At 38.8% G+C, this 17,728-nt stretch overlaps 1 protein-coding gene across 1 annotated transcript in view; it reads right to left on the bottom strand.

The window, feature by feature from the left end:
* Nucleotides 1-8,232: 8,232 nt before the first annotated feature.
* The window catches only part of LOC124155484, a 29,267-nt gene continuing 19,771 nt past the window's right edge, over nucleotides 8,233-17,728 (bottom strand). The window contains exons 2-5 of the mRNA XM_046529326.1: nucleotides 14,929-15,079; nucleotides 12,157-12,232; nucleotides 10,842-11,026; nucleotides 8,233-9,935 (exon numbers count right to left, since the gene is read on the bottom strand). Of these exons, the coding sequence (XP_046385282.1) occupies nucleotides 9,780-9,935; nucleotides 10,842-11,026; nucleotides 12,157-12,232; nucleotides 14,929-15,069 (558 nt within the window). The 5' untranslated portion in view covers nucleotides 15,070-15,079 and the 3' untranslated portion in view covers nucleotides 8,233-9,779. The remainder of the gene's footprint in view (nucleotides 9,936-10,841; nucleotides 11,027-12,156; nucleotides 12,233-14,928; nucleotides 15,080-17,728) is intronic.

Genomic DNA, 17,728 nt, shown 5'->3' with positions numbered 1-17,728 from the left:
AGGATCCGTCGCAACACCATTTTTGGAGACTATATGGCCTAAAAATTTCACAGATGGTTTCATGATTTGGCACTTCTCAGGCTTAATTTTCAGTCCCGCCTTCCTTAGGCGTATCAACACATCTGTTAGCCTTTCTACGTGCTCCCTAAAATCCCTTCCGAAAATTATGACGTCATCCAAGTACACCAAACAAGACCTCCACTGTGCACCCGCGAGCACTAGGTCCATTAGTCTTTGGAATGTACTGGGTCCGTTGCACAATCCGAAGGGCAGCACTTTAAACTGATATAGACCGTCACCAGTGGTAAAGGCTGTCTTTTCTCGATCAACTTCCGCGACCTCGCACTGCCAGTATCCTGACGCCATATCTATTGTGGAGAAAGCTGTTGCGCCGGCGAGCGAATCGAGAATGTCGTCCATGCGGGGGAGGGGATAAGCATCTTTGTGTGTCACGGAATTCAGACGCCTATAATCAACGCAAAATCGCGTCGATCCGTCTTTCTTTTTCACAAGAACGATCGGTGAACTCCAAGGAGATGATGATTCTTCGATTATATCGTCCCTCATCATTTCCTCTACGATTCGTCGCACTTCTCCGCGTCTGTGGATTGGCAATCGCCTGGGAGGTTGCCGAATCGGGGACACATCACTAGTCTCTATTGTGTGCTTAAGAATGTTTGTACGCCCTAAGTCGTAGGGTCCTCGAGAGCACACATCTGAAAACTCATTCAACACTGTTTTGAGTTCCTCTATTTCCGCTTCACTAATATCGGCACAGTTTAAGTCAAAGAGGGAAGATGCTGTGGGAAGATGCGCGTTCTCCAGACTAAAAACGGGCTTTTGACATGTTTCCACTTGTTCTCCACAACACTCGTGCAATACTCCCACTTTCGTGTCTTTGTATAGAGTCACTGTCTCTCCCAAGGGATTCAGGAAAAGCATATTCACGGTATCCTTCACGTTATGCAAAATCCGCGCACCGAAAACGCCATAACGCTCTAAAAGTTTTGGGTTTGGCTCGATTATCCCCACTTTTTCTTTGAACCCCGGGTCCGAGCTCACCCAACACTCCACTACCACTTCGTGGTGAGGAGGAAGAACAACGTTCTCCTTCAACATCACTGCGCAGCCCCACTCGCACTTTCCCTCACTTGTAAGAAAAGGCACCGCTTTTCCGCGGAGAAGAATGCAATTCCGGGAAAAAGCCACGTCACACTGATGTGCTCGCAGAAAATCGGCACCCAGGAGGCATCCCTTCGATAGGCGCGGGGCGATGAGCACATCATGAGAGAACTCTTCCCCTCCGATCTGAAGTATCACTTCACCCTTCCCAAGCACCCGTAATGGCTCCCCATTCGCCGTTATTAGTGTCACATTGTCTGTTATGATTTTCCCCGAATTTTCGGTGCGGCTCCATATTTCTTCCGATATCAATGACACTGCCGCTCCCGTGTCTAAGTGTAGCAGAGCGCTGTCTGCTACTCAGGACATGGACTCTAAGGGGGAAACCCAGGAGGTGGGGGCGTGAAGCCCTCAACGGGAGAAGGGCTTTTGGGGCCCGTTGTAAAAGAGAGAGAATAGAGAGTTGTGTTTTGAACCTCGAAGTGAGCGAACGTTATTTTGAATATCCTTCTCCTGCGAACCGGCGCTACATTGGCGCAGTCTCACTATGTAAATATGCAGATGTAATTTTGAGTAAATCTTCCCATTTCAGGTTCAAAAGTTTTGCGAGGAAATGCAATGAAAATTCCCTTTGGTTAAATCCTTGTTTATGTAGCTCATAAATCTACACCTTGCCTCAGGATCGTTCCCCGTCAAAACGGCAATGAAAAACTTTGCTAAAAATTACACATAAGATAGCGACGTAAGAATTTTTTTGTTGGTATGTATTTGTAAGAACAGGGATGGCGACTTACAAAAAATATTGGGGGCCCCAAACCGGGGATCCTGCCGTGTGAAATTTTATGAGTAGTGAGTTTTAAGTTTTTTAAGCATTTTAGAAGAGTCATACGATCAAAATTCGAACCCTGATAACTCGAATTTCGATATCTGGACACTCCGGGGAAAATCGACAAGCCTGAAACATTTTTCCTCACACCCATAACGAATTTTTGAGGGGGCTCGGGCCCCCTCAGGCCCCATGGAGTCGGCGCCAATGAACTGAGAATCCTTAAGTTTTTAGGAATATCTGTTTTTACCCTCTTAATTCTTCAGTAGCTATCGAGAGGATTGCTAACTAATGAAGTTTTCATCAGAAAATGCCAACATTCGATATTTATGTTTTATTTTGATGGCAATTTTCCGATGCAATATGCTGATAAATTCACATATTCCAATTCTCGATGGCAATAAGTCGATATTAATAACATATACTCCCTCAAGTAATCCCAATCAATCCTTTGAATTTCGTCTCAGCAAGCCGCTTTTCTCGCCGGGTTAACTTCCAACTCAACTCCTCTGTGCATAAACACATTTTTTCACTTATTTTAAATTACTCTGCGTTCAAGAAATAGTCACGGTGCTGCATTCGTGTGTCCATCGGGTAATAAACGTGGTTGATTAACTAATGGACGGTGGTCCTAGCATAGGTAACGAAAGAATTGTGGCTATTGTTTGAAATGACACAAGGAAAGACACACGGTCAGCTGACGGCTAATGTGACCGTGGAGTTGAGATCATCTTAGGGAGGGGAGGAAATACCGTGGTAGCACGAAAATTGGGGAGGATAGAATGGGGCATTGAAACCGTCGGAAATTCTAATGCGCCAAGACATCGAAATAGGAAAATGGAAAATAGCTCTCGGAAAAATAAATAATCTAAGATAAATTTATATGAAATATTATATTTAAAAATTAACTTATATACATTTCTGTTAATTAATTTCATACTAAATTTGCATTTTTTGCTTTTACTAGAAATTATCGGAGTTACTTATTGTTACGTCACAGCCGTTCGTAAAGTCATGTGAGTATATTATCTCGAGCGCTTACTTAGTAGATCCTCACTTGTTTGGTGTAAACCAGCGTCGAATACAGAGGTAAGTAAGCATGCCATGTAAAACTCGTCCTTTTGCCGTTTCACATGCTATTACTGTTCCATCAGTGTGTCAGATATCAGTAAATTTACTGTGATTAATGGCGTTTATGATTCGCGAGTTCAATGCTTTATTTAGCTTCTCTTACTTCGCCTGAGATCATATTTTGATCTTTGCAAAGAACCTCAAGGTTTGAAGGAAGTGTATTCGTGATATCTTCGCTAGTGATTTGTATGCTTTCGTTGTTCTTGCTAAATATACAACAATAACGGGAATATTTTTCTAATCCGTCCCTTATTGTTTGTGCTTATTCATGCTTACGGGTAGTGACGGATTCTGATTACTTCGACCTAACCGTGAGTAAATTTGTGAATCGATGAGGAAGTGCTTTCCCCAAGATCTTTCGTACGCACAGCTGGGGTGATTTATTTAGGACTATGAGAACATCTCAAGTTTATAATTATTTTTCTCCCGTCTTTGGGTAATTGCGACGAATTAATAATATGTTTTTTCGCCTTCGTAACTATTTCTGCGAGAAAATTCGAAAAGAATTTTCGGGGCCTATTCACCAAGATTATTGACGTTTTAGTTAAGATACCTTACCTTGATGTTATCGGTCACATGCTTTTAGGCGAAGAACATCATTTCTTAATACATGTTTCGTTTTGAGATTTTTTTAAACACCTTGAAAGTAACACAATGTGTTAAAACCATGGTCGGTTGTTGAGTGCTGAATTAGAAAGTGTGGAAATTACCATTTGTGTTATTCATCATGGATATAGCGAACTTCCGCAAAATCAAGCCTAAAACGACTTTATACGTTCGTTTTGAGAGTTAAAATAGAAGACTCTCCTATATTTAATCGGCAAGTGGTTATAATAGGGTAGTTTCCTTCATCAAAGAAAACGACATGCATTGATTGGGATTCGTTACCCACCATTAGTGTATTCATAATATTCAAATAATTTGGTTTTAGAAATGCCGGTTTAGACGAATGGCAATGGTCAATTTTTAACCGCATTTGAAAAAGTCCAGATTGGCGCCCATGCGATGCCACTCCACGTGACGCCACAGGGACCTAGTTTCTATACGAGTAGATAGGAGTTTTACATCGTCTGAGATTACCAATGCATGCATGAGGCACAGAGCTCAGGGAAACATGTCTCAATAATCACTTATTAAAACTGGCTAAGGTGGGAAAGTTTCCTTCGTTTGATAAAGTATTAATAATCCTTATTTAAGCCAAGCGCTACCAGCTAGCAGGGTACTCTGCTAGTTGCTAGCATGCTGCGTCGTATCAGCGCTGAGAGCCTCGCCCCAAGGTCCCCAGTTGCGGCAGCGAGAACCAGAACGACGTCACACGGAGTTTTCCCGGCATTCATACTTAGCCGTCGCGTTTTCGACCGCTTGAAAATTTTCACTTTTCCTTTAATCGCGAAAAATAGATATCGTCATTTAAAAATCTAAAAGCGTGAAATACATACTCCAGGAGTAATAATCTTTCGATTTAGGCAATAAAAAAATAATAGGAAACCACCCTATTGCTCAAACTCAACCGAATTAGTCGAGAATTTCCTCTGATTTCAACCAAGACCTTTCAGTTTTCCTCTTCAATTTGAGATGTCTCTAAGGTGTCTCATGAGACATTTGAGATGCATTTGAAACATCTCAGGAACGTCTCTGAGAGGTCTTAGTTCTTGGTCTCATAATATAGTTATTGCGGGTCTGTCCGCGCTACTTTCCTCGATTACTACTACGATAAATGTGTAATGAATAATGACTTGATGAAAAAACAAATCCATATTAAATATCCAGATTTTGATAATCGCGACTCCAGAATTTCTCCGAACATAAGGTGTTGACGGCGTTTAAATATGTGAAGAATTATTTTCTGAGCGTATCACGATTACTACTCCTCTAATATGTTCGAAATATTTTTTAGACTTTGGTGAGACGTCTTCGAGACTTTCATTGTAATGCGGGGAACAGGGCCGGATTCCAGGCCGGGCAACCCGAGCGAGCTATGGGGGGCGACCAAATTCCCAAACAGAAAAAAATATTAAAAAATCTTTTTAATCCTGTGCCGGGGAGCGCTATTGCGCACCTCCTATCTCTCGCGAAAAGTGCCAGGAGCGCTATCGAGCTCCTCTCGCAATGTCACTCTTAGATGCTGATAATTAACTAATCATACAATTGTCAACATTCATTTTATTTTAACATTAACTATTTTCTTCATATACACCAACGGATGAAATTTGTCATGAAAAAAATTATGACTGAACCGGGATTCGAACCCGGATCTCCCGATTGCCGGTCAGGCGTGTTAACCTGTTCCACCACCAAGCCCCTTTGACTTAACTTTGCACCCGTGAGCGTGACTGCGCACAAAGTCACTTGTTCCTGCAGTGCTTTATTTTCTTTAAATTATAAAGATTAACTCATATTACCAAAAATTCGTCAAATAATATAATAAAAAGGTGAAACCACATATAATAAAGATTTCCTAAAGTTTTTGAACATATACCTGTACTTGTTTTTGAGACCGAATTTTTTTCCCTGACCTACTGCAAAATAATAAAAAATGCCTCGGCACTTTTAGCGTCATAATGAGAAAATCGTTTGGCATTCAAAGGGTTAACGAAAAACGTACATTATAATGCACGAGGAAAAGGTGATGGTATATATCCCTTTGCAAAAACTCAAAACTCACTATTTTGAAGTACTTTCTTTGTAAATTCCGTGGGACATTTTCCGGACACCCCATTTAATTGCGGGGTAATCCATACCAGACCCCCCGCTAGGGGAGCGACACTACAGCAGTTTTTCCGGACAAGTATTTTGCCATGAGCCGGCCCTGGCGGGAAGTGGAGAGGTATCCATCATCGGCTTCTGTTTGTTTATGTTCAGTTCTTATGCTCTGTGCACTATCCGTAAAAGCTCTTAAATTTGTAAATCATGACCAAGGAATTTCACTTAATGATGTTCTCTCCGAATTTCGTTCCTCTTATTTGGCAAAAAAGAGTGACTCACAGACACACCAGATTTATCTACTTCTCTCGTTTGTAAATTCCCCCTCCCCCTTCTCCTCGGGCAACCCAACTCAACCTCAACTCTACCCTCTTGTTTGTCACAAATTTGTTACATTTTCATGATGGAGGGAGAGTTTTCCGTAATAGTGAGCTTTAACTGTCTCTTTACCTTCACAAAACCTTTCCCTTCCTTATTAAATACAATGATAATAAAATATGTGACCAGCAAATGTTTGAAGGCATTGCTATTAGAAAGATTGCATTATTTACGAGGTAAAAGTATATGGAATTTCTTAGAGCATTGTCCAGGGAAAGCAATTGGCATGTATTGAGATTGGATAAAACTGCATTAGGCTGCAAATAGGAGAAACTCCTTGTCCACTTTGGATGAAAACTAAAAATGGTCACAAAATGAATACATATTACGTCACAGAGATTTTTATCAGACTTAGAACGACCAACAAGAAATAATCAATAACTCTCTCGTAAAATTGATGTATTATGTAAAGAAAACTGCAACTATAAAAAATGTTAGATATTCATGAGATTCAGCGTTTTCCAATCAATGTCAATGTAATATTTGATTGTTAAAGGTTTTTTATCTGTTTTATGTGAATAAAAAGCACAATTCCATAATATTGCTATGAATAAGTATTTAATGTGCCTCCTCCGTGAATGTTGGCAGAAGTTGAATTATAATTTTCCAGTTGCAATAGTTGCACTAGTTGCACTTCATAATGTAGACGTACATATTTGGATTTTCATCTCAGAGGATTAAAACTTGGGAGAATATACGAATTATGGCTAAGGATCCTTGCAACATGCCCCAAATTTTATGGTATTCACCACGGTAAAAAGTATCCATTATTCCTCGACAAAACGTATGCAATCCACACGTATTTTTAATTATTTCAGGTATTGCCTTGTTAGTATATTCTCAGTTCAATTTCAATCAAATCATGGCTTCAGCAAAATGTATCTCCATTAATCTATCAGTGAAGGTGAGTGGTACATATTGTTGGAAATTATTGGAAGAGAATCAGAATTTCTTGTTCTTCTTGAACAATTGGTTTGGATACCGCATAGTAAATATACTTTTGCTTTGAAAACTATTCTTTCAACCTTTATTACTCGTGATTATATATTTATTTTTAAAATACATATTTATTTACAGTATAATGATGTTACTTTGTGAAATGAACAGCAGCCTTGTTCCAGGAGAGCAGAGGGGATTTGCATTTTCATGCGTATAGATCGATATGAGTATCCTTCAAGAATCCCATCAGATGTACTCGTATTTGGCAAATAAATGGGGATTAGCGTACCAAATGATGCATACAATCACAGAGCTTTCAATTTCTCTTGTAAATTTAGTTTAACTTTTTCCTCGGTGCTGATATCAGGAACATGATGAAATACTATTCTCACATGAAAGAAAAATGTACAAAAGAATTATTCCCCTAGGAGATGATGGTGGATCTTTATTCTTCTACATTTAGCTACTTTGTCCCATTCTCATGGGTGTTGTAATTTTTAATCATTTAATTTTACCCATACTCATTCCTTTTCTTGCTGAAAGGGCTTAAAAAAGTCTTGCAACATTTATTCTCTGTCAATTGAAAGTTATGGTATACTAATTACACTTTTCATTATTTCATTTTCATTCGATGCATCTGATTCCGTAATTGGGTTTAGTTTAATATTTAGTTAAATATTTCCAGGAGAAAATAAAATTTATGCTTTTATTTTTAGATATGATCCATATCAACTATGGCCAAGTCAGTGTACATAGTTCCGAAAGTGAAAGAGAGAATACCTAAATGAATTAGAGTGTGAATGTGGCGAATTTTTTTTGGAAATATTTTGCATCTATTTGAACAGGCCTTTTTCTGAACGTACATAGTACTGCATCACTGTGTGCAAATGTGTCTCGATAGGTTTCTGGGTGTTAAGTGGTTTCCAATTGGCTAACCATAAGTGACATTTAAGCGATATCGTTCTTTGCTCCATCCCACTCAAATGCTTTCTAATTTCTGTTGTCTATTTTGAAAGGGAAGGAAACATTTGCTTCCCACCAAACTTTGCATCAATGTATTATTAATCTTTTGTCGTATAAATGATGTCCCCATTATTTCTCTCAATATAAGTTCAAATAAATCGAGTGGTAAGTGCTGGAAAAATCACTATATTTGATTAATGTACAAGTATGAGACATATGAAGAAAAACACTACAGAATTCACCTTAACATTAATAGAGTTACTCATAACAATTGAATTGTAACTTTAAATTGCCGAAGTTTACGTCTCCATCCCCATTGTCTGCTCATTGCCATTCAATGAGAATCATTCACTTTGCAACGAGTCTCACTTGTTACATGTACCATGGTTTGTGACTTCTTTTCATTGTGAATGCTGGTGCCCATTGCGGGAAGTGCCACTGTTCATAAAGGGTATCTGAAGAATGATTGTGTCCACAAGAATCACTGTTTTTGCTTATTTTTGAAAATTAATTGATAGTTTTGTTTGTCTATTTGGCTTCATTTATCTGTGATGCTTCCTTCAAAGAGTTAAATCCATACATGGAATGGAGAAGTGCTCTCTAGTGCCTATGCAGAGGCTGAGTAATTTATGTAGGGTTTTTGGAATCCATTTTGATGTCCATATACAACTCCTTGAAAACATATTTTCATTCATAATTCAATTTCTATATCACAATTTCTGCCTGTGTATTTATAATGTCACGGTTTAGTTACCTATATAAAGATATTGTCACTACTCGGGAATGGCCAACAGTAAGTTACATTTGTTTATTGTTATTAATGAAAGTAGGTGAAAATAGTTTCATTATATACATATTTAGTTTGTGATCATTCCTCTAGCCATGGTCCTGCTTATAGTATGCAAAATCATCTGTTGCGTTTAATTTTGTTCTTCCCTGCACTGTCCTCTACACCTGCCCTAATGTCTCAGCTTGGCTGCTGATTTCTGTTTTGTAATGTTAATCTTGGTTAAAAGAGTGTTTATTGAGTTTTCCTGCTCCCAAGAACCTACAGATTGTTCCTAATTTTCATTTGCATAATGTTAAAATGTGGATGATACTCCTAAAACATTTTTGAAAGTATTATGTTGATTTTATACCAGTCTAAGAGTGTTTTATGTTCTTTCATTAGATAGTGGGATGAAGCATTTTGGGTATGATGTCCATTGCTTCACTCAGCTCTTTCTTGTGACGTGTTCTCATGGCTGCACATTTGAATGCATATTGGCTCAGGAGCATGTTGTTACTTTGTTTCTAGGCGGAGCAGGCACTATTGTTGTGATGAGCTGCGGCTCTTGGTGGGCATCGATGGGCCTAAATAGGCTTCTGATTTGTTTTTGGAAAAATGCATTTGTTGCGGGTGAATGAGCAAAGCAATCAATTGTTGAAATGAAATGGTTGAGAATTTCTCAATGAAGGAAGCCATCATTATTGCCGTGCATGGAAAAGGAACTTCAGCTCCACATTTGACAAGTTTTGATGCGAGCATGGAGGGAAGCCACCCTGCCAACTGAGTAACTGCTTCTGAAGATTCACATTTGTTGTGTTGGCACTACAGGGGAGGACGTGCAGATATGGGGACAAAATATGTTTTACGTCTGTGCATAATTTATATATATATATGTATATGTATATATGTGAGTGAGTGTATGCATGGTGCATACATATTTATAGATATTTAGACAATGGGGAGGGCACCGTTTCCAGCTGATGGGAGCGTTCCCTTGGGGATGGGGGGAGGCCCCCACTCCTGGCGCCCCTCTTCTTGCACTGCCTCGCCTGATGACGACGACGACGATGCTTCACGGCGCCTCCGTCTCTTAGTCACCATTACCTGCAAAGGAGGGCATGATTTCCATTAGTGATGGTTCTATGCTGTGAGTGCACAGTTAGAGCAATGATATGAAGAAAGCTGGAAGCTGAAATTCGCAATTTTTAATTTAGAATGAAGAAATGACACTCTCGTATCTTTAGTTTTGGCATTGTCATTTTTGACTCTTACTTGGAAAAATTATTAAATATTGTTGATGAGCCACATTTATAAAAGGTGAGCAAATGACCATGAGCATAAGCTTGGAGCAGACATTTATGCTTTGAGCACAAGGTAAGAGTAATAGAAACCCTAGAATAGCCGAGGTGGTATTTCTCCAAACATGTCTTTGACTGGAGAGGATGCATATTCTTTCTTGGTAGATAAGCATCATATAAAATTGTTATGGAAATAAAGCATAGTCCATGTTGCAACATAAGACATGTGTTGCCTTAGGCTGTGAGCTTACACTACCTCTCTGCAGGATGAATGGAGGTGGGGAAGGTGACATTGCTTATGCAGCATGCTGATACATAAAACAGAATCATATTGCCTATATCTTTGCTATTTTATCTCGAGATGTCAAATTAATGGTGATGTTACCTCCAGTTGGAGTGAAAGAATTGTCTTCAAGATGGTAATTTTGCTTTCAAAACTTAGATTTTCACTTTAATCTGATGCTAAAAAGCAGCATATAAATACCTCTCTATCAATAAATTTTCTCATAGAATTCTGAATGTGGCAATATGGAATATGCCTTAATGACATAACAATGCCATATGATGCTTGTCTGCCAAGAAAGATTATGTACACTAAGCAATCCAAGATATCGTGATAAATATCGACCGCTAATTCCAGTGCATAATGCATATTATGACACTGCTAACATGCCTTAATTGTTTTTATTTAGAGCCGTTGTGATCTGCTCACCCGTTGTCGCTGCCTCGACATCTCGTCGCGTGCCTCTTGAATAGCTTCCCACAGCTTTGCCTCGGATAGGATCTGTCGACTCAGCTCAGCCACTGCTGGCTCAGAGTTGAGCTCCAGGAGTGTGCTCAGGGTCTCATCAGGTCCGCTCTGCATCAGCTCACCCTCGGAACGCTTGCGGCCACAACCTGTACACACAAGGTATATCACTCATCATCCCAGAATAACCCCTGGTGGCAGCTCGCAAAACAGACAAAGTTAAACCAGGAGAGCTTTGTCATAAGAGCACATATGTTGCTGATAAGGCTAAGCTATGAACCAATAAGCACCTTCCCAATTTTCTCCTTCCAGCTTACTTCTATGACTTATAATGTGCTGGCTGAGTTATGCCATTCATGTATAGACCACCTCAATGCAAACAAAATTTTTAACTTATTTCATGTGCTATATCATTTTCCAATTCGTGCAAATTGACAGCAAGTCACCTGTGTAGGTAACCTGCAAACATTTTGTCCTGTTTAATAACCATAGAGCTTATGGTACTAACCAGCACAGCGGTTTTAATTTTGATGAGAAACACTATTTTGCCCTGCCGTGTTATCATTCAGGCTCTCCCACAAATGGGGAACATTGTGTTACTGGACTGAGCAAGAAATCTAGTATCATGATGTCAATGTCGAAGAAGGCCTGTTGGTCATCATTCTCCTCCTTTTCATGATTGATATCAATGTGCCTGATGGTGGTGAGGGAGTAAGACACAAAAGCTCACTGGAGATTGTGGAGAGAAAGGGGGAAAATTCTGTCCTTCCACTTTGCATGGAAGAAGAATGGTATTGCAAGATTATGTGTGCAGGAGGAAGTCAAAAATGCTTGATCAGTGGTACAGTACAGTTCAGTGTGGACAGAAGTAAGCAACATCCAGGCGTCCCAAGTCTAAGGTCAATGCAGATTCACTCACAACAGTTTAACCTGCTCAGTAAAATTGCACTCCAAAGGCCACTGTACATTGCTTGCCCATCTCTACCGTTGAACGAGGGTATAATGAATTAGAAGTTGATGATTATGATGGCTATGATATTTAATGAGTCTAACGGCAGGTTGTTATCCTCATGAGGGGAGGTATAAAAGAGCTGTTGTACAATTATGCAGTAAATGAGTGGTGTGTGCTCTGTCAAATGCATTTAGTTCCGACTAATAACCCAAACTTGTGGCGACATGTGTACCCTGATGCAAGCGAACGAGGCTCTCCTTCCCTTGCCTCGTTGCCTATCAGTTTTGAGTGCATTGAGTAGAATGGGGAATGAGTCGTGAGTCTAACCTGTGAAAGCGTTGCAGAATGGCCTCTTCCTCCTTGGGTCAGTCATCAGTGGAAGGCTTGGCAGACCGAGGAGTTGCTGTCGAAAAAGAGGAAGAAAGAGGAAGCAGTTAAGGTATGTAGTTAGCAGAGTGAAAGAGAACCTCATGTGTGATTAGCATCAAGTTGCCAACCATATATTGCCTACTGATGCACACATTATTTTAAGTATGTCGCACCAATTGTTCATATATTCAGAGTTGAACATTAAGTTGCTGTAATGTCTGAGGTATAATCTCATACTTTCAGTGGGTTCAGTTTGGATTATTGTTGCCTATGTTTGGAGAAAATCAGAAGTTGTAAGGATGCCACCATTTGTATTCTATAAAAAAATAGCTTATTAACTTCAGCATTACGCAAGCAAAATTTACAGCTTATTTAATAAAAAGTATGCTTCTCCGTTGCTTGCGAAATGAAAGAAAATTATCAAATAAGCAACCCGCATACCATCAGAGTACCCCCTCCAAAGGAAATTTATGACTACGCGAGTACTCATTGCCAGTAAACACTTTCCACTTTGATTTCTCGTTTATATGATAGCTAGCAATTTGTCTTGTGTACTAACCAATTTCAATGAGGTGAAAAAAGATCTAATTAAAATTGGGTGCTATTTATTGGTGTGCCATATTACAATGGGGTTTTTTAATTTTGATGAGAAACACCCATTTTCTCCGCCATTTTGTCATTCAGGATCTACCAAAAATGGAGAACATTGTGTCCCTCGGCTATGCAAAAAAATGTAGTACCCTGATGTCAAAGTTGAAGGAGACCTGCTGGCCATCTCCAATTTGCTCATGCTCGTGAGTAATAGGCTCTGCTCTAAATCCTGAATTACACCATGATTTTTTATGTCATTTCCGAGTGATATCCCCAGCGATCGCTCCAATTATGGTGGAAAAATGAGTTGCAGGCAATAATTTTCCGCTATAGCTCCAAGGATGGAAATCCCATCCCTTTTCTGTCCCTATTTCATCGATTTTCGTCGACGGTTCCGCCTTTCAGCCGATCAGAACGGACGGCCGTTAACAGCGATTGTAACATGCGCGAGCTGATGTTTTCCAAGAGATCAATTTCACGTAGTAGCGGATACAGAAAAACTTAAAGGGGGGGGGGGGGCGAAAAAGATATCTTGAGCTACCTTTTCTGTAACTGTAAAGAAAAATAATTAAGTCACATGCCAAGATTAAGAAAGTTTTATTTGAACTGATAATACGCTTATATAAGACAATGCCATCCTATTATTGAAAAAAATTACAATTGTGGTTCTGCAATGTTAGGCAATGCCGCAAAGGGGAGCGCGCGCCCCCCATATGCATCCGCCACTGATTTCACGTCTAAATCTGATTGATAAGAAGTGATGTACGTACGAAAGAATGATTATGGCAATGTCATTAATGATCGAAAGTGAATGCATACTAACTCTAATTTGCTGTTGCGGTGTTCACACTTTTATTTCCGTATTTTTCGAATTTTAGAACTTTCATGATTTGTGGATGAGGGTTCGGCTTCATCTGGTCGCGAAATTGCATTCGATTATAATATACTCAGCTGAAGCAACAAAGCTCTCACAATAAGTAGAGTAAATCAACGCTATTTACGATTTACGTCCTATTTGACACTCTCTCTTACATCACTGAGGAAAGTTTATGAACTTGCAAATGAATCGTATGCTGGGGAGCAAAATGATTCATTAGCCACGAATAAAACATGTATTTCGATGAAATCTAATTCCCAGTTAAAAGCCTGCGCGATACAATATTATTATTAATGCAATGGGAGATGCCACTGCATAGTTTGAGCGCACAAGGCGTGGTCGGATTTATTAGGTTTCAATTTTTGTGGCAATTTTTATAGAATAACTATCATCTTACTTTAGACATTTTATTTATCCTGGACCATAAACCACTGTCAATAACTTAAATTAATGACCCTTTTCAGAAAAACCGGAGTTGTGACCATAAATCTATTCATCGGTTAAGTAGCTCAAATGAAATCATCATTTCATCCAAAACTACCTTCGTCTTAGCAATCGCAATGTGGCTTAAAATATGATGAGAGTGAACTTAGTAATCCTAGGGTAGCATTTTTTTAAACGTAATAGATAAACAGGCCTAAAATTAGTACTTTCAAAGAAACGGGCTTTAAGATGAACTATTTCAATATTCATGATTTTAACTCTTTCTAACCCAGGGGTGCTACTGGAAGAAGTCAAATTTTAAGACGTCTCATAATTATCGTGGCAGATAAATATTTCATCATTAAAAATTACACCACAAACTAATACGTAGTTTAGATATTTCCTAAATAGAGCTGACAATTTTTACATTTTTGATGTTGCTTAGAAGGAACATTGGGTTATAAAGGGTTAATATTTGTAGCGAAATTGACTGAAAAGGTTCCTATTTATTTGCAATTCTCAATTATTTGACTAATTGAATAGACTAAATACTAATGCTATCTGAAGGTCAGACTAAAATTAAACGAAAATGTAAGAAATGTCTTTACTTTGTGGAAATTGCAACCCTCCTCCACAAGTGAAAGTGTTTCACATCAGTAAAAGTGCAATCATGTGCACAGAATACATTATTCCGAAATGAGGGCTGATGCTGTTTTTTTTATGCTTGAAAAATAATTTTATTAAACGATGAAATGCATTATTATTAATGCGTTGCTGATGAAAGACGCGTGCTAAGAGTAGCATGATGTAAACAGAGGTTGTTGCCGTGTCTCACGCACCCGCTTGGCCCTGGCGCCCGGGTCCTCTGAGATGGAGGCGCCACCGCGCTTCTCCTCATGGCGCGGCGCGGCTGTGGTGTTGGTGAAGCTGAGAAGCGCCACCAGCGCCACTAGCCACCAAGCGGTGACGCGTGACATCATCCTTTCCCACCTGCAGACACAAAATACACAAGACCCAGCTATCAGAAACGCAACCAACGGCACACCAATGAAATACACCGTCTGAGGCGAGCAATAAAACAAATGCACATCGGAATTTTCAAAATTAGCAATTTCTAGGGTACGAAATTTTCGACGTCACATTTGACGGGAAAGAATCAACGGGAGCAGATGTTTTATGAACAAGTTTTTTTTTTACCAAATTTAACCAAACTATAGATTAGAGACTTTTTCTTTTCTTTTATCTTTAAATTTCTGAATATCGCCATTCGCAAGACACTGCGACGGTCTGGAGCAATTAGTTGGGTACATTCAGAGATTAGTATAAAGTACCTACAAGTTAAGTTTATGAATTTATAATGGGTGAGCCGAAGAGCCACGTGGGAGAAAACGTGAAAAGCTTTAATGCTTTTTATCAGCTCATTTAATAGTTTCCATTGATTTTTAAAATTTTCCAATTGACGGATAAAAGGGCGTAGGAAATGAAATAAAAGATTCGGTCCATTATTCGATGGATAGTTTAAAAAAGTTAATTTTAATTTTTTTTTAACTTTAATACAGGAAATTAAAATCCATTTTATATATACGATGTGTATACAAATCTTTGTATAAAATGAACTAAAAATCATGACTGTACGACAATTTAGGGGTGAGAGTTTATGAAGTAATCAAGAAGGGTACATCCATAAGGATTGATGGAAATTTAATTTTTTCAAAAAAATTAATTTCAATTTCGCAATTATGAAATTTTTTAAAGAAAATGCATGGTAATATTGATAAAAACAAGATAAATATAAAAAAGGTAGTTTATCAAACATTAAATTTTTATGTTTCACTAAAACTTGCCCCTTTAGTTTACCAACGTAATTATCTGCGAAAGCATCAAAGATTATTTCACTGAAAGGGTTATTTTTCATTTGAAGAAGCAAGCATTCATACCAAATTTTCATCATACTCTCAAAGGTCAAAGGTCATCTTGAGTCCGCATTGATGTGGAATGACCCGAAATTCATTTTTGTCCTCAATTTATACCATTTGGAGTCCGGTTGTCACGATGATGTTTTAAAAATATTAATGCACTAATTTCAATATTACGCAATATGTTGATTGAAAGCTTTCGTAAAATGTAAAAAGTACATAATGATCTACAAGCAGTTGTATTAAAATTATATTTGCTCATAACCGTGACATTTTTCTAAGAGGTCGTTTGCTTACATACATAATCGCAATCCATTTAAATAATTTAGTAAATAGATGGTAACGTTAAGTTGCGACGAAAAAATTATATCTTCTTCATTTACTCATTCTATTGTTAGTTTAATACAAAAGAGGGCCAGCTGAGCAACCCATTTTTCATTAGTTAGTGACGTCATTGGTGGTCCGATTCATTATATTGTCCCGGGAGACTCGCTCGTTGAGGGAAGGATTCACTCACAACAGTTTAAACAACAGAAAAGCACGTGATATCGGTGTGAGGAGAAGAGAAGCGGCGACCCGCTCGGAATGAGCGCGTGACGTCAGCAATCTATCAGCGAAATAGTAAATGTCGTGGATTTTCGCCGCAAATAGCTCCAGGAGTAGGCAAAGGATCGATAAGCGGGAAATCACGTGTCTCTTGGCTATCTAAACCCTATAGCAGTCAAAAATTAAAGAAAATTGAGAACTTGATTCACTTGTTAACCATTTTAAGCATTTGGGTGAAATACATCATTTACAGGACACCATTAATCAATTGTGGAGAAATTCGATTTCCCTTTAAAGGCACCCCTAGTTTAATTGATAGCCCGTAATATGAAATGTTTTAAACAGGGTTTGCTTGCGTCTTAAATATTTGGAAATGTCAGTTAACTTTTCAGGTTAGTAGAAAGTATTAGATATATCAGTAAAAAAATTGAAAAACTCAAGTAAAAATTGAAGCAGTCATTATATAATAAAGTAATCGTCCCTAGTACTCAAGAATACGCGCCTAAAACATTCGTCTTACATTTTGTGATTGATTACTTGTGGCTGAGCTTCTTCATCTGAGGAGTTTGGATGCTCCGGAGATCTTATCTCGTTGCCTTCATAGCTCATGTCGTCTGCTATCCAGTTACGTAATTTTCTGCTGACGGTCAACGAACAAGAAATGCGAGCCATGAAGCGTGCATTGGCTAGTGGCGCGGCTGTTTATTTTGATTCTGGTGCTGATATCCCAACTCGATGGGTGGAAATAGTAAATTTATATCCACATACTGCCTCTCAAGCCGCCTCATTAGGTGTGTGGTGGGGGGTTTTAGGACACCAGCCATTAGCGAATAAAAAGAAAATACGCGCTGTTTCAATTAGTAGTTATTAAAGTCCTTAATTGCTTGGGGGAAATGGCATTCCTATGCCTATCCGTTATGGATGGAGTTAGTACTTAGCGGGGAGGAGATGTTGAAAATGGTGTTAGAGGGTGGAATGTTAGGGAAACGAGGGAGGGGAAGGAAGAGAATAGGATTTTTAGACGGATTGAAAGGGAGTAGGCCTTTCAGTTAAAATGAAGAAGGCAGTGCTGGAAGGAAAGGGAGGCTCCCAGATCACTTCTTGAATACTTCATGAAAGCATACCTTAATACTATAATAATAATAATAATGCCTATCCGTGTGGTAAAATATCTCTC

Source organism: Ischnura elegans, chromosome 3, assembly GCF_921293095.1.
Source record: "Ischnura elegans chromosome 3, ioIscEleg1.1, whole genome shotgun sequence".
Lineage (NCBI taxonomy): Eukaryota > Metazoa > Arthropoda > Insecta > Odonata > Coenagrionidae > Ischnura > Ischnura elegans.
This window is presented reverse-complemented; position numbering and strand designations above follow the sequence as displayed.